This window comes from Rhea pennata, chromosome Z, assembly GCF_028389875.1.
Source record: "Rhea pennata isolate bPtePen1 chromosome Z, bPtePen1.pri, whole genome shotgun sequence".
In the NCBI taxonomy this organism is placed as follows: Eukaryota; Metazoa; Chordata; class Aves; order Rheiformes; family Rheidae; genus Rhea; species Rhea pennata.
The window spans coordinates 47,806,379-47,833,266 of NC_084702.1; the positions used below are offsets into that span (position 1 = coordinate 47,806,379).

Consider the following 26,888-nt stretch of genomic DNA (forward strand, 5'->3'; position numbering starts at 1 on the left):
CAGACTACAGCTCCCGGCGCGCCCTGCGGGACTACAGCTCCCAGCATGCCTCGGGGGAAGGGGCCGGCTCGGACCACAACTCCCACAGCGCCCGGAGGCCGGTCGCGGCTGGCAAAATGGCGGCTGCCCGGGGGGAAGCAGGGCGCTTCCGTGGGCGGGGTAGGGGGCGCGCGTGCGCCTGCGCACTGGAGGCGGCGCGGTGTGGCGGCGGCGGCGGGTGAGGCGGCAGCAGCGGCGGCGGCCGCCCCGCGGCGGGGTCCGGTCGGGTGGTGAGGCGCGGCGCGGCGCGGCGCGGCGCAGCGCGGCCCGCCGTGTCCCGCCGTGGGGAAGGGGCCCGGGAGGCCGCCGTGCGGAGTGGGGAGGAGGAGGAGAAGGAGGGGGAGGCGGCCGTTGCTGGCAGCCCTGGCACTCCGGCCTGTGGCGAGGCGAGCGGCGGCGGCGGCGGCTCTGCCGGTGCCTGCGCGCCGTTCCGCACCGTCCCGCCGGCGGCTCCCCCGACGCGATGCGCGGGCAGCGGCGGCCCTGGCCGCCCTCAGACGCGAGCGCCCTTGGTGGGGGGTGCGGAGCTGCCGCGCCGCCCGGCTCGCCCCCGGCGGCGGCGGCGAAGCTCCTCTCGGGCGCCTCTGCGCGCCTTCACGCCGCTTCTGGCTTTCTCCGTAGGTGAAAATGGAACTCAGACGTGAAGTTTCCGTGTTTCTTTGTGCTGGTGCGGTTTGAGGAGCCCCTTCCCTGCGAGCAGGCAGCTTGATCTTCAGGAACTGCTGAGCCATGTCAGCTTCTCAGTTTTTTTTTCTTAGGTTATAAGACACCTTTTAAAATCAGCTACCTTCTTTTATCTTTTCCCTCTTAATTTTATGCTAGGCTCTTGATCCACTCTTACGTTATTTTTTTTTCTTCAGCTTTTTAAAAACTTCTTGTTCTCTGGCTTGTCACTTCTTCAATCTCAGCAGTGTCTGCACTGGTCACAATCTTAGCCTTACCCTATATAGACAGCCATGATCATGGTGTTTGTATAGTTTCTAAAGTTTGTTTTGGACTATGTAACATATGCATCAAAATAGCATATGGCTATAGCAGACTTTGTAATCATGAGTACTTCTTAGAATTATCCTTAAATGCTTCCCCCTGCCCCTGAAATGACAATGCATCAGTGATCAGAAGCAGGATCTGTCATGAACGTGTGTGAAGGGAGAGGGTAGCTGTGGCCCACGTCTGAATATAAATGTCAGGCAGACAATAATACTGCTGGAGACAGCATGGAAGAACATCCACAGCATACACGCTTCTTAAGAAGCTCTTGAGCACAGGCCCAGAATGATATGTCTTAAGCACAGATCACTGTTTAGGAATTCCTGCTTTAAAAGAAACCGCGTACCCAGTGTCTTTCGTATGCCAGGGTTCTTTGAATCTAAGGTGGCTCTCGTATAACAGCTCTTGTACTATTTGAATTTGTCTTGAACTAAAATCGTACTCTGGGGTAACTAGTTTGTATCTTTTAACTGTTTGGAATATTGACATAATTCTTTGCTGGGTCTAAGTGTAATTAACGCATTTTAACCATATTACTTGTTTCAGGAATTTTTAATGAAGTGATCACACTGTATGTGTTTTGGCCTGTTGCACTATACTTGTGTTTGTGCAGATGTAGTACCTGTAACTGCTGCAAGAATCTTGCCTTAGAGTGCTTTTTTTCTTTCTATGTAATTGTAGTTGGATAGAAATGATGCTTTGAGTGCAATATCTTTTTTATAAGAGCTGATTGTGTATTCTTTTTACTTAGTAGCCACAATGTCGAGTAAGGAAGTAAAAGCAGCATTGAAGAGTGCTAGAGATGCAATAAGAAATAAAGAATATAAAGAAGCCTTAAAGCATTGCAAGGTAATTAATACTTTACTTAGAAAATAATTATTTTTGCACTTGTATGTGTTTGCTGTTCCTTTCCCTCTACAGTTGTACAGTAATGCAGGAAGTGTGGAGGATCTTGTTGACATAATTTTTGTCATTGTAGCATAGTTGACAACTGGTTACACTTCTTGCTTGCCTACAAGCAAGCTCCATTTCTCTCCCATTTTGCATTTGCTTACATGTGGAATAGAGGATATTAAGGGCAACTGTGATAAAAATCTATTTCTTATCAAGATTTCAACAGGAGTGCCTTAATTGCTGTGTTACAGTTATTAGCAGAGCAGTTCAAATATGATATTTTGCTGTCATGAAAAAACTAAAGTTTATTAATTTTTAGCTTTTTACTAAAAATATATTAACTCCTGATGTTTCTGTACAGAAGAACTCACAAAACTTTATTACTAAAAGTTGGTACATGAATCTGTAAGATGTGTTTTATTCATTATTTTTATTTAAAATTGCATGTTTCTAGACAGTCTTGAAGCAAGAGAAAAATAACTACAATGCTTGGGTATTTATTGGCCTGGCGGCTGCTGAGTTGGAGCAGCCGGATCAGGCCAAAGGAGCATATAAGAAGGCTGCTGAACTGGAACCGAACCAGTTACTAGCATGGCAGGTATGTTTATGTTCGAATTAGCTTTATTCTCTCCCATGAAAGGTGTTGTTATGGAGCTAAATATGGGAACAAAACAAAGCTAAGATTTGCGTTGTCTTTTCTTCAGGTTCTGCAAAACTTTCTAGTACTAGTGAAGCTTCACAGTAGTTCAAGTTCTGATTATTTGCGTGTCCATAGTAAAGACAAAGGTAGTGTGTGTAGCAGGGCAATCTTTACCTCCAGTAAATGTAAGCTGTACTTCCTATGTAGAGGAGATAACACTGAAATGTGCTAGGAAGCACAAGAATTAAAACACATATAATAAGTTTGTTGATGCATAGAAGCAGTGTGAATTGCCATGCACATGGCTCAGGAAACACTTGACAGTGCTTCTCCCGTAGAGGAGAAAATATTTCATGTTATGATTTACTTTTCCAGCTTCTGGTATGGAATGAATTGTGTTATTGCCTTTCACTGTGATAGAGAAAAATAATACACATCTGTAGTAGCTGTGCATGGGGTGGTGTATACATGACATCTTGTAACATTGTATGGTTATTTGTTGGAGACTTGTGAAGCCTAAGGTTGAGTATCTGTTTATCAGATACCAAAATCCAGTGTATTCTAATGTAGTAAGGTTTCTTGTATTTTCAATATAAAACGTTAAGTACAGCTCTTGGTGCCTGATTTCAAGGCATACTGAAAATTTGTGAGTTGTTTAGCCACCAGGCTCTGTCTGTCTTTGTTACTCTACAGGGCTGTATAATACTTGGATATAAAGCATCTACCATATGACTTAGTGTGCTTTATTATGTTTTGTCTGGTATGCAAGCAAGATTATGTAATATATACAAGTTTCAATTAGTTTTCAGTATCAGTTAAGAAAGTGAGGCAAGCTTTTCACTTAAAGTGAGTAGATTCAGAAGGCTATACAGAAAGTCCCAACGTAGATTTTATTCAGAGATTGTGCATTGGCACTTGATCCTGCTGAAAGCATTGAAATCTTTTTTGTAGGCAGAACCTGCAATATAAATTTAACTTACGATTGTGTACATAAACTTTTACTTCTTTTTTGAAAGATCTAATCTGCTTTATTTTAAAGGGGTTAGCAAATTTATATGAGAAATCCAACCAAACAGATGTCAAGGGAGACCTAGCAGATGTTTACCAAAAGCTCTTGGAACTCTATGAAAGGTAAAGATATCAAATACCACAATTCAACCTAAGATTTTTAGTTCCTTCAAAAAAAAAAAAAAAAAAAAAATCCAGTGAATGCCATAGTTAATGCACACGATAGTCCGTCAGTGTTGGTTCTTTTTAAACTGTCATATGAAAGAATAAGAGTTGGCTACTCAGGTTTTCTGTAGTGTAAAGCTGGAGTAGAAATAGTTCTTGTTCCTGTGCCTTTTAATAAGGGAAAAACTTTTGTAGTAACTGTACCTTGTTAGCAGGTTAGAAAATTCCAATGTTATCCAATGTCCACTGTTTAAACTCACTATCTTGAAATACTTACTACAGTTAAATGGTTCATAATCTGCATTATTGTCAATAAGTAGGCTTATTTTTATGTGGCTTTAGAATCATGTTACATGAGTCATCTAGTTCATATAGATAAGATTCTAAACACAGCTAACTCTCATTGACTGTCACTGGAGCCCATAGTCGACTGTAGTGTTGTGGGGTTTGGGTTCCCTCCCCAACAAAATAGCTCGGAAAGAACGATAAAATCCCTTGAAGTCATTTCTATTCAGTTAAAGTAGCAATAAGCAAACTTTTTTAGGGTATCTATGATATTTGTTGTAAAGATTTGTTTGGCAAGCTTAACTTACTAAAGCTTAATTGACAGGATTTGAAAGATGCTTCACTCTGTCTTGGAAATCTTAAACAGCTTATTTGTGTGGAATTTTATTCTTCCTTTCTAGTGGTGACAAGCAGAAATGGTGTGATGTATGTAACAAGCTTGTGGAGCTGTATCATCAAGACAAGAAATATTTAGAGGTAGGTGACTCATTTACTTTCTCTTTACTGATCAGAAGGATATTTCTTGTAAGAATTAATTGCTTTTCATCTAGGAATCTCAATTTTTTTGGATCTCAGATTACTTATGGTCTCCTTGTGGACCACAGCTGGGCGTAACTGATTTAAATGATGTGCCTTTCTTTTCCACTGCTTACTAGACTTGGAGACAATCCATTAAACTGACAAAACTTGACAAAGGATGTTAGCGTTACTGAAGAAAAGGGTGCAACTTTGTTCTCCTGTTTTATTTCTGGAAGCCAACACAAACACGATCCCAAATGCATGTTTACATGTGAGCCGGGTATCCTTTGTCTAGTTTAGACAACTCCAGATACTTCGTTAGCTCTTCATCCCTTCCTAGACTGTCCCGATATTGCATGCCATAGCATGAAATAGGATTTATCAACAACCTAAACATAATTGCCTGTGGCTTAGCTACAGGCATTCTCTACGTAATGAGAAGTAGAGGCAAAGCTGGTCGCAGGGCATCAGCCCACCTAGCACTGCCAAAGTCCATGTCAGAATGACTACTGCTGAAATAAGTGGCCCTTGTCAGCTTACCACTAAGTGGAGCTGTTAAATGGCTATGAGGCTCGACACCAGCTTTGCCTACTGTGCGTGCAGTAATACAGGTTACTTATTCTTGCAGTTAGGCTGTTTCCTCTTTCTTTACTCTTACAAAAGTTTGCTTTCTTACAAGGCAGTATATACTTTTACACTGTACCATCTTCCCCCTCCTACCTTTCTTCCAGCAATGGAAAATGAAAAATTCTTTGAGTCCTGTATTAACAGCCTGAGGACTATTTGTTAGCTCCAAAGTTTTTGTTTTTTTTTTTTTTTTTTTGTCCACCAATTGCTAAAACTAATCAACGTTAGTAATTTAGCATACAAAGGTAGATTCCATTCATGTACCATACTAAACCACAAGTTAGGCTTCAGGATCCTGCTTTCTCTTTCTAGGTCTTGTTGATGTCTCTACGCTGAAATTTTAGCATGTATTGCTGCTGTGTTTTTGTTCTTAGTGTTTTAGGTCTGACAGGGCTTTTTTTCCTCCTTTACATAATTTACAAGACTGTCTAGGTCTATTTTTATTGTTTTCCTCCAAAAACTAGAGTAAGAATTCGTACTATCGGTGTTGCCTTCCTTCCTTCCAGTGTCTTGGAAGGTAGACATCTGAGTGATCACTCAGAGAACCCTATGCAGTGTTTTCAGACCTATTGTTGTTTTAATCAGAAAGTGAGTAAATCCTGATAGTGACTCAGAATGTCACCCTGATGCCTGCTGTAGGGTGTAAGCAAGCTCCTTGCTCTCTCCTAGTCAGGGTATACTAGTTCATTCATTTGTTGCTGTTTACAGCATGTTTCCCACCTGTATATTTGATAAATGCCATAGGAAGGACTTCACCAGCATTCACAGCTTCTTTCAAGGTATTCTGTTACTATTTAGCATAAAGCTTACTCTAATATAGGCAAATTTAAACTACTGGTGTACTCGTGTTATCATCCAGTGTTTGCTTCCCCTTCTACAACCTCTGTGTAACTCTCTCTCAGCCTGTTATAGAAAATGCCACTTTTGCCAGTTGTTGCTTAACTACTCTGGCTGGCACTAGGCTTTCTGGCTCTTCAAGAAGCAGGTCAGAATATTTTGAATTCTTCCCTTTTCTGTTTATGAATTATGATTGTTCTATTTTCTTTTGAATTTTTCAAGAAATAGTGCAGGAGTTTCTTTGCAGTGGTATGTTATGCAAATGTAAGTGCAGAAGTTGAAATACATTAGTAATATAGTAGTATTTAACATATGATATCTGTTAACTATTCAAAATAATATACATTGGTAACTTGTTAATCCTACTTGCCAAACACTGTTAATAGTGTTTTGCCTTTTAATCTGGAAAGCTGAAACTCATTGCTTAGAATTGACAGTAATTGGAAAGCTCCTATCAGACCCCTCATGTTTTTGAAAGTGTTACACCGTGATTCATTTGTGTCCTGTTGACAGGCTGCTCGAACATTGAACAAACTTATACAGATAAAACAGGAGGGAGGTGCAGATAATGCAGAGCTTCATCAACTTTGGAAGAAGATGATCCAGTTACTGACAGACAGAACACAAAATCAGGATAATGAAACTGAGCAATTGGTAATATTTTTCAATCCTACTCATCTAGATATGTACATATAGAATAAAGCCATACTTTATATGAAGCCTTAAAAAATGTACAACTCTTATGACTGTGTTTCTCATTAACTTCCAGTGATACTAAGATCCTCAAGAAAATGTAGACTTCCTTTACCTTCTGACTTCTGAGTCATTTGGAAACAGAAACAGTTCTAGAGAGGGGCAGGTCCTTGAAATAGACTTTAGGTGAAATAAGGTACCTAAATCCAAGTGGTTGTTCTGGAGCTCCTTCATTAACTGTCAGCTAAATTGTATAGAAGCCCAGGTTTACTTTGTAACACAGAGACACCTAACTCTACTTCTACATGTTACCAGAAACATCACTGTGTTGTTATGGCTGAACAGAACAGCTGCTAGCATATTTATAGCTCTGTCAGAGTCTAGAATGTTCATATTCTTCAAAACAGTAACTCCCTATTGCACACATAGGTTGAGAAGGTAGTTTTGCACTAGTTTTTCATTTCTTCCTACCTCACTGGGAATTTTTCTGTAAGAAGCTCAAAGAGGTTAAGGTACTTATCTTGACAGGCAATCTTTGGGTTTAAATTCTCTTCTCTAGATTGTTCCAATTAGTTTTGACATTCTCCTAAGAAGTGGGAGCTTACAAACGGAAGGATCATAAATTTTTGATCTTGTGTTCTCTGGAGGTGAAGTTTAATTTTGTTTTATTTGTGTTTTTTCAAAACAAAGTTGCTTCAACAGAGAGGATGGAGATTTCTCTTCTACAATTTGATTTATAGCCATGCTCTAGAACAGTAGAAGATATAAATTGAAATTAATTTCAGACAGGAAATTATTCTGGATTCTGTCCCTTCTGAGGTGACGAGTGCTCTAAATTATGAGTTCTTATAGCAAAAAGGTGCTGCTTGCAGCACTGCTCTTGTTTTTGATTTTAAAAAGGGGAAAAAAGAAAGGGTTTTTGGAAAAAATTTTATCAGACTTCAGGAATGGATTTCTTTTCTAATCTCTAGTTTATTTTTCTGCAGCTCAGAATATGATACCTGAACCTGGAAAGATGTGGGATTGAAGACAACTTCCTTTTCAGCATTTCACTTTTAACAAGCTGTGGGCAATTTCTTGCTTGTCATGCTTGCTTTATTGCTCATGTTTTATGGAGCTTATGATTTTCCATGTGTGTAGAGAGGTCAAGAAATAAAACACTAGATTTCTTCAGGGCAGTGTGAGGAAGGCTGACAGCAAAGCATAGGCAATAAATGAGGTTTTGTGGTACCATGTCCACCTTTGGATGGAATGTTAGGTTCAAGGAAGAATCTAGGTTCCTACAAATTTCTTTTCCTTCTACTATCCTGTGCTATGAAACGGGATACTACCATTTCATCTGATACAGGTAGACTAATGTGCTTTGGTTCCTATCTGAGTACTACTTCAACATGAAACTTGATTGTTTTGTAACTTTCTCTACTCATACTATGAGTATAGTCTTCGTGAGTAGTATCCAGATAACAGTGTTAAAATTTGCATTTGACTGTGAAGAATAACATGTTCTTAGATTATTGCTTTTTGCATTCCTAATTATTTCTTATTTCAGCTTTTGACTGCGTTTGAACATGCAGTGAACTCTTCTGACAGTGTTCCCAGTGAAGAGCACCAAAACCTTTACAAAGACTTTATTCAGTGTTTGTCGAAAGTAAGATTTCTTTACTCTGTTTTCTTCAGCAGATAGACATAATATTCCACATCTGATAATTCACATAAGTTTTTGTTTTCCCGTTCAAGTTTCCTCATGAAACACTTAGGTTGAAGAAGACCTGTGATGATATGATGGCTTTGTATCCTACTGTGAGTTATCCTTTAGAAGTACTTTGCTTGCACTTTATTCAGTCAGGTGAGTAGGATGGTTTTAGATATTTTTTGGCTTAAAATACCTCTTTTTATAGTTACTTTTGTGACCATGATCTTTCAAGTTTTTCCCTTTCAAGGCACCATGCAAGTATGTTGCTTAATTTTTTTGTGCTATATTTCTACCTGTCTGCAAATGAAGTGTTTTGCTATTTCTTAGCTTTCTATAGCTTAGCTATTTCTTGGCTCTAATTTAATGCTGTCTCTAAATAAGTAAACATGTATACTCAGTTAAGTCCAATTCTGATAATGTATGAAGTCACAAAGGACAAATGCCTTATGAAACTTAAAAGCAGTCTCTCTAGATAAACGAAGATTAGCTTTGAAGAGACCGTGGAGACCATTAATCGATACTTTAGGAATGAGGAAGGGCTACATTTAGGTTATTCTTGACACAGGAAAAGCCTGTCAGCTTTTTTTTTAAAAAAAAGAAAAAGTAAAAAGAACAAACAAATGAACAAAACTTTCTTTACAAGAATAACTGGTGAATAGAGAATGAACAAATCTGTTTAGATGCTTGTTCTAAAGAGAAGAAGAGCCTTTGAGGAAAAAATAGTGTAGTTTTTTCAGTATTGCAGGGATCTGAAAGAGTGTATAATTGCTGTTTTCAGGAGTGTCCTGAACAGCATGGCATTAATGTTGTACGCTTCCTCTGCGTTTTCAAAAGTAGCCACTCATTTGTTTTTTTTCTTTGAAGGCTTCAAAAATTGAAGTTGGCTTTCTTTCCCCCCCCCCCCCCCCCAAGTCTGGAAAAGAAATTAATATTAAGCTCAATTGAGAAGTGTTACTTTTAAGGAAATTATTTATGAAGATAAGGTGTGTCATTGCATGGTTGCAGACTTCTATTTTGTTGTGCTTTTTTAGATCCACAGCTCTCTAAAGTATTTCTCTTCCTAAAACTAGGTGCTTTCACTGAAGAGGCCTTGCACTGTTTTTCAAAACTCTTGGAGATGGACTCAAGTAGTGGTCCAGGCATTATTGGTTCAGGTATAAAATGCCTCCAGGAAGGGAAATATGAAGAGGCTGTTAAGAGCCTTACTGAAGGTAAAGGTATAATATCAAGTATAGATACTCCAACTTGACCAAGAGCTTTGTTATGGTGGATATTTGGGGGATTTTATAGTTAAAGTACCTCCTATGTTCTTTTGCAAGTAACAAAAAGACCCACTAGCTTGTAAAAGAATACTCAGCTCTGTGACTAGTTTAGGATTTAGATGTTTGTTAAATATAGCTTTAGGAATAGTTACGTAAATTCAGATCTCTGAAGTCCATTGTTGCTATTTGCTGTCGCAGTCAGCTCTGTGGTATTGCACTATTATCATCTTTAAACCTGTTTAATCAAACTGTTACTGGAAAGTATCTAGATGAAGTAGTAAAGATAGCAATAGCAACTGCATCAAGGAATGGAGAATTTATGAAGTAAAATACAACTCCTACATTTCTATAGAACATCACTGCATTTCTATAGAAAGACTTCTTTATAAACTTACAGTATATCATTTTAAGACCTATTTACTGTAAATATGTGAACACTTGTATTGGGTGTCTAAACAGAAATAAAGGACTTTTTACCATATCTGCTACTGTAAACGTTGACTTACAAGTTAGTATGTATGTTGCTTGTATTGAAATGACAAAACTGTGCAAAAATTACTCATTAATATACTAGGGAAAATAGGACTACCCACTTTCATTCTGCCCATGGAATGTTCAATCCTTGTCTTACATGACCAGGGCAAAAAAGGCTTATGGAGAAAACTGGGAATAGAAGTCTTTGGGTTATAAGCAATCATGGATCAGCCAGGCGATTCTGATACTTTACTTCCCTTTTCCAAGGGATAGAGTAAGATTCACAGAATGGCTGAGGTTGGAAGGGACCCCTGGAGATCATCCAGTCCAACTTCCCTGCTCAAGCGGGGTCACCTAAAGCATGTTGCCCCTGATTGTATCCAGATGGCTTTTGAATATCTCCAAGAGTCCACAGCCTCCTTGGACAACTTATTTCAGTGCTCTGTCACTCTGACAATAAAGAATTTTTTTTCCTCATGTTCACACAGCTTTGTGTATTTCAGTTTGTGCCCATTGCCTCTCATCCTATCACTGGGCACCACTGAAAAGAGTCTGGCCCCATCCTCTTGACACCCTCCCTTCAGATATTTGTACACATTGATGAGACCCCCCCCCCCCCCAGTCTTCTCTTCCCCAGGCTAAAGAGGCCCAGCTCTTGTAGCTGTTCCTCATAGAGGAGATGCTGCAGTCCTCTAATCGTCTTAGTAGCCCCATGCAGGACTCTCCAATAGTTCCATGCGTCTCTTGTGCTGAGGAGCCCAGAGTTGGACACAATACTCCAGGCCTCACCAGAGCCGAGTAGAGAGGGAGGTCAACCTGCTAGCAAAGCTTCTCCTAATGCACCCCAGGATATCATTGGCCACAAGGGTACATTGCTGGCTCATGGTGAATTTGTTGTCCACCAGGACTCTGGTCCTTCTCTGCAGAGCTGCTTTCCAGCAGGTCTGCCCCCAGTCTGTACTGGTGAATGGGGTTATTCCTCCCTAAGTGCAGGACTCTGCACTTGGCTTTGTTGAACTTCATGAGGTTCCTCTCCACTCAGCTTTCCAGCCTGTCCAAGTCTCTTTGGATGGCAGCATAGCCCTCAGGTGTGTCAGCCATTCCTCCCAGCTTGGTATCATTAGCAAACTTTCTGAGGGTGCAGTCTGTCCTTGCATCCAGGTCACTGATGAGTAAGTTGAATAATAATAACCTGTTTCTCTAATTTGGATATATAGCTATTTTTAATAATAATAATATTAAAGCTACTATTTCAGTAGCTTTCCCACACTGAAATGTCGTGTCTTGCACAAAAACTGAAACAAAAGTTCAGGCATCTAGAAGGAAGGGGGAAAAAGTCTTTTGTGGAAGTCAAATACCTCTGCCTTACAAAACTATTGGATGTTTTGTCAAAACATTCATCATGTTTAAGAATACACTTGAAATTTGGCTAACGTTCCTGAACTGCTCTACTTTCTAAGTTTTTTGAGTAAAACTTTATGAAGCAGTCTGCAGACTTTCAGTGTTGATTTTTGATAAACTGAAGATTGATTTCTTTTGAAATCAAAGTGCACATTAGGCCAGTGTTTTCTATTTCTTTATCATCTTTTCTTTATTTTCTGAAGATAAAATGTAACACGCACAAAACTAAGTGCAACAGAAGCTTAAATTTTTCTTGGCTTTTACCTTAGTTTGGGGGGCATGTAAGTCAAGAACAGTTTTAAAATAAGACTCAAATTGTTAACTGCCAGTCTCATTCTGATTATCCAGTGATAGTGTTCTTGATGACAGTATAGCATCTACCACCAACAGCATCTTTGCAGCCCTAAGCAGCTTTGTTTATTTAACTCTTCTTCTCTTAGGTTTGCAGAAGACTAGCCATTGTCCAGCAGCATGGTGGTATTTGGCACAGACACAGATGAAAATGCACAGACACAAAGAAGCTGTCCTGTCCTGCAATCAAGGTAACTGCTTGCTAATTGGAAAAGCAGATGCAGGGGTAGAGCATTTTACGTAATTCCATCAATGTAGCCTTTGCATGATAGATCAGAGTTAGCAGCACATGTAGTCCTCTGTTTTTTGCAGTCTCACTGCTCATTCTAATGTCTTTGCGGTTTTTTTGTTGTTTATGATAGCTGAAAAACACCTTGTGCAGCTTAGTTTTTGTGGATAGAGTTGATATATGACTAATCAGAACCGGAAAGCCAAGTGATGGGCAATATCTAAAAAGTTTGCCTGTTCTCATGGTCTTGGCTGGTCTTTGACCAACGGGGCTGAACAGCTGATAACTGCCTGGGACCACAGGTACAAGTATCTTAAATTTTTGGTCTAATACACTTCATATTTAGTCTTCCAAAGTAAGATTCTAATCAGATTAATGTAAAATACAGGGAAACACAGAGATGTTGCACAGTACAATATCTTTAGAAACCTTACCATGAGATTAACTTTTTATCCATGTTCTCTGGAAATAATGGTAGTCATTGCTAGAGAGGAAGGTAAGGATTTTATCTGCCCAACTTTAACATCCAATCAATGGACTTGTCTGAGATTAAAGCATTAGTAGAAGTTGCTACAGAACAAATATGAGAAAAATATGCATTGGGAGACTATGAACTATTCACGTAGGAATCCTAAAGATGCTGAAGTGCTGACTGTTGTATGTAATTTTTTGCTTAAGTTTGCAGAGTCTTGGAAGGTAGTTAATATGACCATAACTTCTAGAAGGGTTCTAGGAAAGATCTGGGAAAACTACAAGCTAGTAAGTCTATTGTGTTTAATGGGCAACTTAGTGAAAACTAAAAGGGTAAAATTGGAGAATCAATGTAGAGAAATGATTCCAGGGAATAGATAACATAACTTTTATAAAGTGAAGTTCCTTTTTAGATCTCCTTGAAGAAGTTATTAGCATTTGGTAAGGAACATGTGATACAGTCTACTTTTGATTTCCAAGTTGTAATTGGTAGGTTTTTACAAAACTTCTTAACCCAATGTTGTGTAGTGTCCTTAGAAGTAGAGTCCTATCACTGAATGTTTTTTTTTTTTGTCTTGTGCGGTTTTGATTTTTTCTTTTTTTTTTTTTTTTAAGTAAGTTCGAAGCTGGGGCCCAGTATAATAATAGTAGTCAATTTTCGCACTAGAAAGAGGTCTCCATGCTATCTTCATTGAGACTGTGTTATTCTTCCTCTTTTTCTATTCCATTATGAATATTGAATAATTTCACTGAGCCTGCTGCTGATGCAGTAGTGCTGACTAAAAAATTTTAAAGGAGATTATTGGAGGAGGTGACTAGATTTTTAAAGTAGCTGATGAAATTCCATAGCTGTAAATACAAAATCATGCAGATGTTGGAAGAAATGTTCTCATAAAACTATCCTAATGTCTCTCTGCAATAGACAAAGGACATTTTGTATGAAAAATTAGGACTGTTCGTTTTCCCCCTGCATGCTTAGCAGGAGCTTCAAAGGCAAGTCAAATATTAGGAATTACAAGGAAAGGGATGGTTAGTGAAATAGAACATCAACATGTAGTTGCACTGAGGACTTTCACAGCATGGTCAATTGTGTGTGCAGTTTTGATACCACTCACAGAATGAGAAATAAGACCAGAAATAATGACAAAGGTTAACAGAAGGGTGACAAGCATGATCAAAGGTATAGAAATTGCTTCATATCAGAACCTGGAATAGGTTTTTTCAGTCTGGAAAAGAGATGAGGTTGAAATCCATGGAATTACAGAGGATGTGATAAATAGAACAGAACAAATAGAGGTCAAGATTTTTCTTTTCCTATGCAAGAACTGGCTAGTATCAAATAAAACTAAAAGCTGGCAGGCTCAGAACAAAAGATGTTTGTTTCTTAAAACAAAGCATAGTTAAGCTATGGGGTGCCTTGCTAAAAGATGCTGTGGATGCTGAAAGTTGGAGTCCAAAGAATGAGTGGAGAAATTCACAATAGGAAAACCAGTCAGGAATTTTTAAGTGGGGAAATAATACCTCTGCCTCAGGAACTCACTGATTTGCAAGTTGGTGGAAAGTGAGAGAATTCTGGAGAGGTATTACTATATACTTGCCCTCGTCTTGCACTATTCTAGATATTTGCAGTTAGAGGCAAGATACTAGAATGGATTAACTATACCAGGTTAGACAAAAGTTCATTTTATGTGAAAATAAAGTTAACTGGAGTTTTTTCAGCAAGCACTTGCCTTTGAAGAGTGCTCAAGCTCAACAGAGATGTCCTCGTTCTCTGAGATGAGCGAGATTATACTGTTTATTGGAGAAGTAACCATACTACAGTTGCAAGTACGAAGTTAAATTCTTGATGTTAATGGTAACATTTTTTTCATTAACTAGTGAAATGTAAACTTTATTTTTTTGAGAAGCTGCTTTTTCTTTGGAGCTTGGATCTGAAAAAATGTAGCATTCAATTTACAATACTACAACAGTTAGAAAACATTCAGTTTCCTCTTATGTGTTTGAGAGCACCTTTATAAAATTGACTGAATTTTTGTAATTATATGGGTAGAGAGTTTACAGAATAGTTTCTGTAAAATAAGGGGGAAAGCCCAAATAAAACAAAAAATTAACTCTTAAGTGGTGCTCCGTTAGACTTAAAATTTAAGTTAAGATTTTTAAAGTATTGGAAACAGTGGTCCTCTTTATTGTTCCTTTTCCATTTTTATTTGATGATTTTTTTTTTCTTGCCAACAGCTCTCAAAACTCTTGGACCTCTTGAGAGTTGTGATCTTCAGCAGAAAAGCCTTATCCTTCAGTTGAAGGCAGAGGCTCTAATTAAAATAGCTGATGCTGATGCTGCAGAAGAGGCCATTAATGCACTTGAACAGGTATTTTCATTGATTAAAAACATTGTTTTACAAAAACATGCCTTAAGCTTTATGCACTAAGAACTTAAGCTGTGTATTAAGAAATACACAGCTTTTTTTCTGTGACATTTAGACAACTCTTTACCAGCTCTGGTAGAGAAAACAGTCTGTCCTTTTCTGTTTGTAGGCTTTGCTACCCCTTTTTGTTACTGGCCATTCTAATTTTTAAAGCTGTCCCTTTTGACCTTGTCCTGTCTTGTTTGAGTGTTCCTGGGTGCTTGCTTGTTCTGTAGCTTGTTTTTTGTCTTTATTTGAATTATGGTTATAAAGTTGCTCCTCTGTCCTCTGTGTACTGCTCGCTCTAAGCAAGAGCGAGGTACTTGAAGATTGTCTGGAAAAGCAGCAAGCTCTGCTTAAAGCTTTAATTATGTCTTCCCCCTGTTAATGCTTTGTGGTTTAGTGTATGTCCTTGTTGTCCTTGTTCAATGTTTAGACTTATACAGCTTTGTCTGTGTTCTCTATCCTCTGCTACCTATTCTCCACCAAAAATCCTATTCTTTCCAGTGCTTTTCAAGAGTCTCCTATCTAAAGCTAAGTGGTGGGGTTTTTGGGTGTTTGATGGTGTGGTTTTTGTGTTTCTTTTCCCATTTGTTCTTTTTTTTTCCTCTGTCCTTATTGTCATGCAGTATGCCTGCTTTGAATACTTTTGATTTCTTAGTCTGGAAAGAGAATAACTTAATTTGTGTCTGTTATTTGGTTTTCTAGATCATGGATGCAAGCAGTGATCCAGTACTTCTAGCTTTCAGAGGTCGAGCTTATCTGAGCAAAGGTATAATGGATCAAGCTTCAAAGGTTCGTACAGTGTTGTAAGCTGTAAGTTTAGCAGAACTTTTAATTTCGTACAGAAATAAATAGCAAAGAATAATGTCCTTTTGCAGATTTCACAAGAGCTTCTGTTGTCCCACCCTGATCTGGCTGAGGCCCATGCTCTTGAGGGTTTGATCCATTATTCCCAAAAGAACTATGAACAGGCAGAAAAAAGGTATTGTGTTTGATTCTCTTATGGGGGTATGTGGGAGAGAATAGAATATAGTGGGTTTCAATTTTTGAGAGTTTGTCTGATCTGGCCTTTGTTTCTTTCACTTAGTTTTCAAAATGCTATTGAAAGAAAGGCTGAAACTGCAGAGTATCATCAGTACCTGGGGCTCACGTACTGGTTCATGAGTGATGAGACAAAAAAAGACAAAGGAAAAGCTCTCACACACTTCTTGAAGGTAAAATCTTTTTTAACTATTCATGTAGAATTAGCATTTTCTTGTATCAGAACTCAACTACAGAAAGTACGCTACCTGGAATGAGCTATGCAATAACTCGAAGTCTTCCTGCTTTTTCCCTCCTTTCACCTAATTCATTTGGCCATTGATGTAGCCAAATACAGTGACTGTTCTCTCAGTGTCCCTTCCTGTAGGACTGTAGAGTCGAGGCCCCATAGATGTCTAGCATAGGTGGACATGAAGGTGTTTTGAAATAGGGAGGCCAAAATACAAATTGAACAAAAGGGAGAAAGGGAGAAAGATGGGGATAGTGTTAAAGTTTCAAAGATAATCCAAGGAAATAAGTCTGTAAAAATTCACCAATTCATATGCTTTTACTGATCTTTTTGGTTTTTGATTGTGGCATTTTCTCTGCACATAGTTAAGAATGTGAATAGAAAAGATGTAGTCTGACACCGTTATTGGGAACGTGCAAGTATATGAAGCATGAATGTAGAGATTGCAAACTCACTGCATAACTTTGTCGTAGGATTTTGCATCTCAAACCGTTGCCTACTGTTTCCATTTTGATAAAAACAGAGCGCGCTGAACAGTGTATTTGAAGTGAATAACATTTAATTCTAAACTATTTTAGGTGAGCTTTTTTTTTCATTGTCAAAGTTGTTGTTCTGCTGTTTGAGAGCTGTGGGTTTCTGCAGTATAAACTAATCTGCCAAGTATACCTTAAAAAAAGAAAAAACTCAAAATATGCTGTATAGTAAGGAACTGCTTTGTTCCCAACCCATCTGGCTTGTTAGTACTACGTATACTTCATATACAAAGCTTTGTATTGTGAAATTTCTGGCAGATTCTGCAGATGTTTAAATCTCAACCTTAGGAATACTAAAACAAGGTTTAAATATTCTATGAATTAGGGAGAAGCTTAAATAACTTGATAAGCAGAGACGGTACAAGTAATTATCTCTGGTTCTATATTTGTTATCCTTTGAAATGCACTCTTAAATTGTGTCCATATTATTCCTTATAGGCTGCAAAATTGGACAGCTACTTGGGAAGTGTCTTTTGCTGTTTAGGTAACTACTACAGAGACATTGCTGGAGACAAAAGTAGAGCTCGAGGCTGCTATAAGAAGGCTTTTGAATTAGATGAAACTGATGAAGAATCAGGAATAGCAGCTGTAGACTTGAGCGTGGAACTTGGAGACATGGTATTGTACATTCACAGTCCTGGATTACTGGTGTTTTGTTTTTCTGTTATTCCTACTTTTTGATTAATCACTTCAGGCTTCTCCTATATCTGAGGATAGGATCTGAAAACAGGTGTTTTGTCATTGTTTAGCAGTTTTTATAGCTGGGCCTGTTTCAGTTTTATGCCTCAATTCTGAATTATGTCTCTTTTGGGAGACAAGTGGAGGAGTAAAGCAGAACACTGCTGTGTGTTCAATGTGATTTAGATGGAAGGGTTTTTCAGCAGAGAACTTGAAGAGACAGTAAGTTTTCTTTTCATGTGTGACTTGTGCCACTTTTCTTCTTCCACCTTCTTTCTGCTTTGAGGGGGAAAAAAGTACAAAGTCATCAGAACTTTTTAATTTCTTACATAGCATTGTGTAAAAATGGTTCTTAGCTTTTTAATAATTCAAAGTGGGAAAGCCTGCTATGTTTTGACAGACTGCTTGAACATCTGGGAGAATCAGACTGAGTATGTGACTTGCTGCAAAGACTTGTACCCTTCTCTAGTTAAAAATTGTCTACAAAACTTTGCAGGAAGCCACTGTCTGTTTGCAAAAGATGTCTTTAGATGTGATTTCTTCCTTAATTGTGCCACCAAGCCTGCCAGCTTTTTTTTTTTTTTAAAAAAAACGACAGCCTCTAACATTTCTTCCTTGTAGTAACTAACAGATTAGACAGACTAATGACTTACTGTTTCAGAGGAATACCTCTAATACATCAACTTTATTCTTTACAGATAGATGTGTACTAACCTGGCATTTTTGGTGCTTTGTTAGGATGCTGCTCTGTCAATCTTAAATGAGGTAACCGAAAAAGCAAGTGCTGGTACAGCAAAATGGGCCTGGCTTCACCGTGGACTTTACTACCTGAGAACTGGTCAGCCGTCACAAGCGGTGACTGAGTAAGAGAAGTAGTAGTTGGTTTAAACGTTTTCCTATAAGTGCCAGTAAAACAGTCTTTGATCTTAGCAGGTTTTGAAAATGAATTAACTAATTATAGGATGGCCTTACCAAACAATAGGAAGTGAGCAAGCTGCATCTGTCTCTAGTTCCAGAATTAGCACAACATAGTGTTTTCACCATAGCAATGTTCTGTGCTAATGAGCTTGGTGACAGCCTTATCATAGACAAGCACGGTATAGCACTGAATAACGAGCCAAAATTAGGTACAGTGTCTAAACTTGTATAATATGTGCTATGAGGATGAAAATGCTACTATGCCTTGTTTAAAACTTCTGTATAATTGTACGTTTCTGTTTGTGTCCTGAGAGTATGTAATGCAAGGAAAGATTTATTTACTATTGTTAAATTGTAGTGCATTTTATTTAAATGAATTCATATCTTGACATCTTCAGTTTGCAGGCAGCTCTCAGAGCTGATCCAAAGGATGCCAACTGCTGGGAGTCTCTAGGGGAGGCCTACTTAAGCAGAGGTAGTTACACAACGGCTCTAAAATCCTTCACAAAGGCCAGTGAGCTGAACCCAGAGCTTGTGTACAGCATTTACAGAGCTGCAGCAATTGAACAGATTCTAGGCAAATACGAAAATGCTATAGCTACCTATCAACAAATCTTAAAAAAGACCGAAGAGTACGTACCTGCACTGAAAGGTAATATGTCTGAATTTGAAAATATTAACTCTTTCTCCTTCCTCGCAGTGTAGTGCTTCAGTCTCATTAAGAGCTTGTTGAGAGGTATTGAGGTTTGCCTATGTGAAAAAGTAGGATTGGGTTTGGGATATGTAGAGTACTATGAGCTGCTTGCAATAAAAGCTAGTGCATAGTAACCTACAGATATCTAAAGAGCTCTTAAATCCTGATGTGTAGGATTTATTTCTCTTTCAGATAAGTACAGAAGATGATTATTTCTGTGCGACTGTGAAGCCAGATGGTAGAGAAGTTGAAGATGCAAAGTGGAAACCAGCTAAAGATGCTGCAATTCCACTTAAGTAGTCAAAAGCTGTGTATGGCTTAATAGGCAGTGAGCCAGGCTGCAGTTTCCAAAAGGTGGGCTGTGCTCATCCGCTGCTGCTCCTGACTATGCAGTCCTCACCTCTTGGGTTTAACCCTGGCAATTCAGACCCTTCTGTGAGTTTCATCAAGTCATTAAAAATAGCAGTAACCTCCCCAGAGGAGAGTCACAAGTGTTAGAGGTGGCCGTAGGTGGGTGTCTGTAGTATGTAGCCAGGAGCAAGGGGGAACAGGAGCTCCTCCTTAATCATGATCCTCGCAATATATAACACTGGGAGCACGTAAAATTTTGATAGCTAGTGAATAACTGTTCTGCTCACATTCTGTATGCCATTTAGTCTTCAGTCATTCTCACTCTGTACATCCATCTAAATAACTCTACAATTTAGTTGCTTCTCATACAGAAACTGCACCCTGCTAGACACAGGTGTTAGTTTTTAAGTTATGGAGTTTTCTTTCATTGTGTAAAAGGCCTTTTGTCTTTTGGATGAATGTCAGCTAAATATTGAAAGACTAAATCAGCAGTGTTGGGGTAGTACTGCACCAGTAAAAGCTTCTCGTCCGAGAAGGTTACTGATAGTTTTCCCTCTGCTTTCTCCTTTTTAATCTTGTCTCTTGGGATATGCCAGAGTAAAGTGACATGACAAAAACTCCATGATGAAACTAGAGAGAATTGCAGGTGTATCAAAAGGTATTTGTCTTGTGCCTGCTGCACCATAGTTTTAATATATAACTATAGGAAACAATCTGTTTTGTTTTTAGATTACGGAGCTGCTTGACCTCTGGAGAGATCAAGATCTTGGGACTTTTTTGTAGAAAGGACAAGTAATTAATGGGGGCAACACAAGATACTAGCAAAACATGATGCCAGCTAGTTTGAATGAGCTGTGTTTGTCACAGTGTTGTAATTCATGAAGGAAAATGGCACCTGCAGTGATCAGTAGTTCATGTAGGCACAAGGCAGGATAGTGTGGGCAAAGTAGCTTAAGAAGTTTGAAAATAAATACTGAGAATGTGAGGGACTTGTGTTTTGTAACTTACTACAAGATGGAATGATGGCTATTGCCAGCAAAAGTATAAATTAAGACGTAGCTTACTGGTTCCAGAATGCTAAGAATTGTGGTATTAGATGCAGTTCCTTTTAATAATTGGAATCGTTTCAGTATGAAGTAAAGTTCTTAACTAAATAGGGTTAATAATAGGGTTAATAGGGTGTATATATATATATATATTATATATTTAAAAATGACCTATATTTATTCTAGTGCTCAAATTATTCTACACTTCACTCTTGTCAGGGTAGGTTAAAAGCAAAGTCTGTTGAGCAGGAGAGTCTGAGTCTTTTGGTTTTGGCATAGTATATGCAAGGAATAAATATCTACATAAAGAAGAACACTGAGCCGGCCTTATGCCCTCCCATCTTCTTGCCTTTATCAAGCAGTATTGTGCAGGCATCTTTTCATAGAGGATTTTTTTCTTTTGGTCTAATTTTCAGGACTTGGTGAATGCTATCTCATGTTGGCAAGATCAGCCCTTGATAAATATCTTGATGGGAAGGCTGTGGATTACATAGAGCAGGCTCTTGAATTTTTTACGAGGTTAGTACTACGTATTAAAATATTTAATTCCCAGTGGATTTGTGAGTTGGCAGGCAGAAGAGTAAGAGTTTAATGTTCAGGGGGCTTTCAGTTAAACTTTAAATCAAATGGACCAAGCTTCTAATCTAGAAAAAAGCATGTACTTACTGAAAATGGTTTGAATGATGCATTTTGGTCTTAGGCGGCTTGAGTGAATGATAGTTAGAGCTTAGGGTTTTTCTATCTTTTGTTTAAAGATACCGAGTCTTCTGATTATAGCACAAGTGTGAAATCACGCACACTTCTCTTCAGCTGTCACCCTTTATGTTTGGGACTGGGGTTGAGGTGTCCTGTTGAAATTAGTGGATGAGAGGAGGTTGTTTCATCCCTTCCTTTTTCTTTGTTCCAGGCGGAACTGCTTTAGTACTCTTAAGTTAACTGTTGGTGTAGCTGCCCCTTTTAGGAGAGGGTCCATCAAGCCTCTGAAAATTGCGCATGTCTGTAATAAATAAGATGATGCTCTGAAATGCAAAAGTGTGTGTAGTTATTTGATGTGCCACTAGATAATGACTAATTTTCAGAAATGGCTCTTTGTCCCAATGAAGTTGAGATACACAGGCATGTTGTAGTCTCTGTCTGTCTCTGTTTCTCTCCTTTCCTTTTAGATATTTTTTGACTTTTTAAAACTAAAACTTAAATAAGAAGAAAACTAAATTCAGAAATCAAACAGCTCATTGATTAATTAAATTTGGAATTGTGCAACTCTTTAAAGTGATGAACTTTTTTTCAGAAAAGGGCATTGCAATGTCAGAACAGATATTGTTTGCGTTTGCTTAAAATCATTAATTTACAGGGCAACAAAGTGCCGTCCTGATGTGTCTTCCCTCTGGAAACTGCTTGGAGATACATGTACTACTGTACATGTCGTTTCACCAACCAAAGTGAATGTTCAAGTTCTAGGATCCCTACTTGGTAAAAATGCAGACAAACAGATGCTAAAGAAAAGCGAGCTGCTCAGCCTGGGAGGAAGGTAATAATCTTTACTCTTGAGTGCAGTTGTGCACATTGCTAGAGTCTCAAGTATTCTAGACTGGAAGGAGCCAAAAAGAAACACATGCTTTTGGCACCTGCGTGCTGAGTGATGATTTATGAGGTGGATAGATAGACCTTACGCTTCTTCCAAATTGCACCACTCATTTCAGGGTATGTTTCCAGGGTTGCCAGCATTCATATCAGCCCTGCCATGTAGTGCCTGCTGTTCTTGCCTCTATCGCAAGAGTGTGGCTACATCCTGCCTGGCATTCAACAGATTGTTCCATTTTTAAATGGAGAATTTGCAGTAGTTGCTAACTAGTTCTCCCAGGACTATCAAAGTCCAAGATAATACTCTAAGCTTTCTTATAAAAATGTCATCAATTCTGACTATAGTTACTGGATCTAGATTACACCAGAAGTTCCTTGTTCCTGGCCCTGGAAGTTCATGTCAATAGAAAACAGTTAGAGGATTCTTGTAGCCTCTTCTGTGGCTCCCTCTGAGCTTTGTCCTATTGGATGTGTAAGCTGAGACAGACAAGAAAAACAACTGCTTAGTAAATCTCTACTATGACATGATAACCTCTTGATAAATTGTTGAGGTTGTTTTTCAAAGATTTGTATGAAACAACATACTTCCTAGATGAAGTCTGATTAACTCCTGGATGACTAAAATAGCATATGTGATGTTTGTTTTAATTGGTAACGTACATACTATACCCAACATGGTTTTGATGTTTTATACGTTCGTGTCTTCATAACTGGTGGGCAGTGCAGACTGTTTTGAGACCAGGATAGATTCTGTGAAGGTGAGTGTCCAAATAAACAAACAAAGAACACTCCAGTGTTCAGACAGTTTTCACTCCTGCTTCATTTATAATTGTCTAGTTGTCATTGACTTTCTGTTCTTGTCTGTTTTTGTTTATATTTTTGCACATTTACTTGGTTTGTATTTTTCAATATTTTTTCAGTTTTCTTTTTTTCATGTAGAAAGGCTATGAATAATGCTTCTCTGATTCATGTTTCTGTAGGTGTTACGGCAGAGCTTTAAAATTGATGCCTTTGCCTAACATATGGTGTGATCTAGGAATAAATTATTATCGACAAGCAGAGCACCTAACAGCAATGGGTGCTGACATGAATGAGATCAGTGAACTGCTAGAGAAATCTTTACAGGTATTGCTTCTGTGTGTGTTTTTTATATGGTCCATCAGCTTTGTCTTTATGCATAATCTTTGTCCTCAGTTGAAATCTAAGTCTATGAATAAGCAAGTCCATTAAATCTTAATTTTTGCTCTTCTACTGATGTAATTCACACTTGATTCTCTTCTAGTGTCTCAAAAAAGCTGTGAGGCTTGACAGCAAAAATCATCTTTACTGGAATGCACTTGGAGTAGTTGCTTCCTATAGTGGTGAGTCTTCAGTAAAACCCCTAGCTGCATAATAACCTAAATTAGAAGAAAACTTGACTAATGCTGTTCATAAAACTCAGTTACATCTAACTCTCCTCTCTTTTCCAGCTATTGGAAATTATGCTCTTGCTCAACATTCGTTCATCAAGTCTGTTCAAGCTGAGCAAATTGTAAGTGATGTAGGCAGTTACCATCTGTTTCAAGTGGGCATTTAAAATTTTTTCCCTGCTAGTGTGCAATTATTTTTGAATATAGCAATAATACATTGATTTTTAACTTTATTTCTTCTGTCTAGAATGTTGTTGCTTGGACCAACTTGGGGGTTTTGTATCTAGCAACTGGAAATATTGAGGTAACTCCCTTTTCTCATTTTCAGATGTAGCTCCCCTTCACTTTTTTAAAGTAGTATATGGAAGCAGAAGTATGGGCAAACAGTGAGAGCATCCTTCTCGGATTCAAGAAATATGCTTCCTTTGTATGAAATAAAATACACAACTGTACCAGACCTGAATCATACAGAAGAATTAAATGTTTGTTTTGTAGAGAATGAGATTGAGTAACCTTTTCATGAATTGCTGAGACAGTTTTTATTTCATACAGTTCTTTGAAAAGCAATTTCAAAGGACTGTAGTTAGTCAAACTAATGCAAACCAAGTATGAAGAACTCTTTTGTTGCAAATCACAAGTAAACTGAACTTACAATTCTTGAGTTTCCTATAGGTAGTCACTTTCTTCTCACCAGCATAACATATGGTTTTCTATAGTTCTATGTAACCTTCAGAGCTTCTCTGGAGAAAAAATTACAGAGAACTTAAGTCCAGACTTGTTATGCAGCTCAAACTACATTCAATCCTATTTGCTGGTCAGAATTACAGAACTTTTTTTGAAATTGTTTGATGTGAGAAATGTGGTGATCAGACTGAGAATTATTTTTAAGAAAAATAATTTGATCCTACAGATTACTTACCTGTAAGGCCATTAATGCTAAGACTTTGCTGACCTTGTGCTGCATTGAGGGAAGAACTCTGACCATATGCAAGCCAGAGCAAAACATCACTTGCAGATGGTAAATCAGCTTAACAACTTTGAAAAGATGTTTATTTATCTATGTTTTCGTGGAAAAAATAGAAATTTCCAAAATTGGAGCCTAGCTTTAAAATGCTAGCTTTTCTAACAGTTAGTTTGGCAGCTTAAATGGTTTTATTGTTATAAGGAGGAAGTGGATTTGGAAGAGAAGGGAGTTTTAGTCTTGCAAAGAGTTTTTCAGTAAGATTAAATTGCTTTAATTTGTCTGGGTGATGCATTGTTATTTGCTGTGGCACAGTAGGTATTTTTATCAGTGACCTAATTTTGTCCATGAAAACCATTACTGCATATCCTTAGTTGTGTATACTCAACAGTACTCTCTTACCATGCCAGACAGTTCAATAGAACTGTTATCTTTGATTTTACAGCAAGCTCATGAAGCCTTCAAGATAGCCCAATCTCTGGAGCCTTCCTACTTAATGTGTTGGATAGGGCAGGTAAGACATGAGAAATCATAAAACTGTGCACCAAAAATAATTGTTAGACAAAGTAGAGAAGATTTAGACTCCAGCTTAGTTACCTTCATGGACACTTAAGCATGTTCCTAAAAATTAAATCTAAGCTTTTAAGTAGAGGGAACCCCTTCCTCCGGGGGTGCATGGGACCCTCTGTTTCTGTAGTGTTGTGTAGGGAAAGCTACTGAAAGGTCAGCTGTCGTTGTATAATGTTTTTATGTGGCTGATGCTGTAAGAAACTAGCTAGTATAAAACAAATGTTGCTCTGTGCTCTGAAGCTTTCTCAACAGAGGACTGACTATCTTAGTAGTTAGTTTAGAAGCTTGAAGTGTATCGCAAGTGCAGTGTTTGCACTGCTTAATTCTTCTTTTAGGTCACATCCCCCCCTCGCCCCGGTACTGTAGATTGGATATGATCTTACTGATATCTAGGCCACCTATAATCTGACAATGATAAGCAGAAATACCCTGTGATTTGTACTTTTATGATCACAATACATGCCCTCTATAATCCCACACTGCTGATCTGCTGGTATCTACTTCAAACTGAACTCTGGGGAAGAACTAGCACCATCACATGTCAAAATTCAGCTCCCATCAGATATAGTTACAGATTTTATTAACATAGGACAGAAAACCTTTGTTCTGAGGAATGTGAAGTAGCAGCAGAAGACCTTAAGTTTCAAGTATTGTAGCAGTACAGACTGCTTGTGCTCCCTTTGATGTTGTTCATCTTTTGGTTTTAAATAATATTTTTCTTAGAGGGTATGAAAAAGAAAATGTCTTCATGTTAAAAACCTAAGATGTGTTTAAAGTGATGTATTCAGAGCTTCTTGTCAATGTCATAATTTCTGACGAACCTGATCACAGCAACTCTTAATTTTCTTTAGGCTCTTATTGCAGAGAAAGTAGGCAGCTATGATACTATGGATCTGTTCAGGCACACAACTGAACTTAGTATGCATGTAAGTATAATAGTTGTCTTGTCCTGAAGATTCTAAATACCTACTCTCTCTACTTAGGTGATGGTTTTTTTTTCTTTTTTTAATAGGCATATATTCAATGATGGAACAGTTAGGGTCTTACTCCAGATGAAATTGTCTGGATTTTATGATGTTGTTCCTGGCCTGCTCTGACACCCTAAAGCAAGCAGTTATTTTAATGCTTTAATCTTAATGGTCTGAGAAATCTGCTTCACAAGTCATGAAAATGCATTCTTGATGTTCAGCAGAACTAGACAGAAATCAAAAGTGTAAATTTCAGCTGCTCCAGGAGAGGGCAAAGACACTGCCTGTATCCTGAGTTCTAAGAACAAGTGGTTGACTTTTACATTCTCATTTTAACTCTTCTCACCTGTTATCTCTGCAGTAGTGTGGTCTGTGATATGTTAATGTGGGAATTCTCTTGCCCAAGTGGCAAGTTCACAGCTGTGTTTGCAGTAGTTTCATTTAGTATTGTTATGTAGGAGGAGAAAACACTGACCCTGATCTTTAGCTGAGACTGCCTTAAAAATTACAGTAACAATTCTGGTTTTTAAATATTTCACTGTTGCTCAAGAAGTTTTAGTGACTCCTATTTTTGTTTGTTTCTTGAGACTGAAGGAGCAAAAGGCTATGCCCACTGGGTATGTTCAACACTGCAGGATAAAAGCAACAGAAACACTGAACTGTATTTGTACAACATTGTTCAAATGAATGCTATTCCAGCAGCCCAGGTGGTCTTGAGCAAATATACAGGTAGGTAGCCTAAATGCCTCATTAAACTATTGAAAACCTGACTAAGATGCATTCAGAATGAATGAATGAATGCGTCTGTACTATTTCTGGCAAAGAGTAATCTGACGGAGTTGGGAACTGTAAAATTGACAACCAAAATAGGATGGATAGGCTATTGATTCTTTCAGTTTTACTGAGAGTGATATGAGTTCAGT

At 38.3% G+C, this 26,888-nt stretch overlaps 1 protein-coding gene across 2 annotated transcripts in view; it reads left to right on the forward strand.

Moving 5' to 3' along the window:
- The first annotated feature begins 189 nt into the window (after nucleotides 1–189).
- The window catches only part of SKIC3 (SKI3 subunit of superkiller complex), a 49,571-nt gene continuing 22,872 nt past the window's right edge, over nucleotides 190–26,888 (forward strand). Inside the window, exons 1-27 of one of the 2 annotated variants that reach the window (XM_062599893.1) lie at nucleotides 190–217; nucleotides 661–770; nucleotides 1,781–1,878; nucleotides 2,378–2,521; nucleotides 3,603–3,694; nucleotides 4,423–4,498; nucleotides 6,518–6,658; nucleotides 8,247–8,345; nucleotides 8,435–8,543; nucleotides 9,461–9,601; nucleotides 11,968–12,069; nucleotides 14,814–14,947; nucleotides 15,692–15,778; nucleotides 15,865–15,968; nucleotides 16,074–16,200; nucleotides 17,228–17,407; nucleotides 18,206–18,330; nucleotides 18,784–19,037; nucleotides 20,893–20,995; nucleotides 21,828–22,004; nucleotides 23,038–23,182; nucleotides 23,340–23,418; nucleotides 23,527–23,588; nucleotides 23,714–23,770; nucleotides 24,873–24,941; nucleotides 25,849–25,923; nucleotides 26,553–26,694. In XM_062599893.1, coding sequence (XP_062455877.1) covers nucleotides 1,789–1,878; nucleotides 2,378–2,521; nucleotides 3,603–3,694; nucleotides 4,423–4,498; nucleotides 6,518–6,658; nucleotides 8,247–8,345; nucleotides 8,435–8,543; nucleotides 9,461–9,601; nucleotides 11,968–12,069; nucleotides 14,814–14,947; nucleotides 15,692–15,778; nucleotides 15,865–15,968; nucleotides 16,074–16,200; nucleotides 17,228–17,407; nucleotides 18,206–18,330; nucleotides 18,784–19,037; nucleotides 20,893–20,995; nucleotides 21,828–22,004; nucleotides 23,038–23,182; nucleotides 23,340–23,418; nucleotides 23,527–23,588; nucleotides 23,714–23,770; nucleotides 24,873–24,941; nucleotides 25,849–25,923; nucleotides 26,553–26,694 — 2,914 coding nt within the window. In that variant the 5' untranslated portion in view covers nucleotides 190–217; nucleotides 661–770; nucleotides 1,781–1,788. The remainder of the gene's footprint in view (nucleotides 218–660; nucleotides 771–1,780; nucleotides 1,879–2,377; nucleotides 2,522–3,602; nucleotides 3,695–4,422; nucleotides 4,499–6,517; nucleotides 6,659–8,246; nucleotides 8,346–8,434; nucleotides 8,544–9,460; nucleotides 9,602–11,967; nucleotides 12,070–14,813; nucleotides 14,948–15,691; nucleotides 15,779–15,864; nucleotides 15,969–16,073; nucleotides 16,201–17,227; nucleotides 17,408–18,205; nucleotides 18,331–18,783; nucleotides 19,038–20,892; nucleotides 20,996–21,827; nucleotides 22,005–23,037; nucleotides 23,183–23,339; nucleotides 23,419–23,526; nucleotides 23,589–23,713; nucleotides 23,771–24,872; nucleotides 24,942–25,848; nucleotides 25,924–26,552; nucleotides 26,695–26,888) is intronic. The other variant, XM_062599894.1, reaches the window with a different exon arrangement.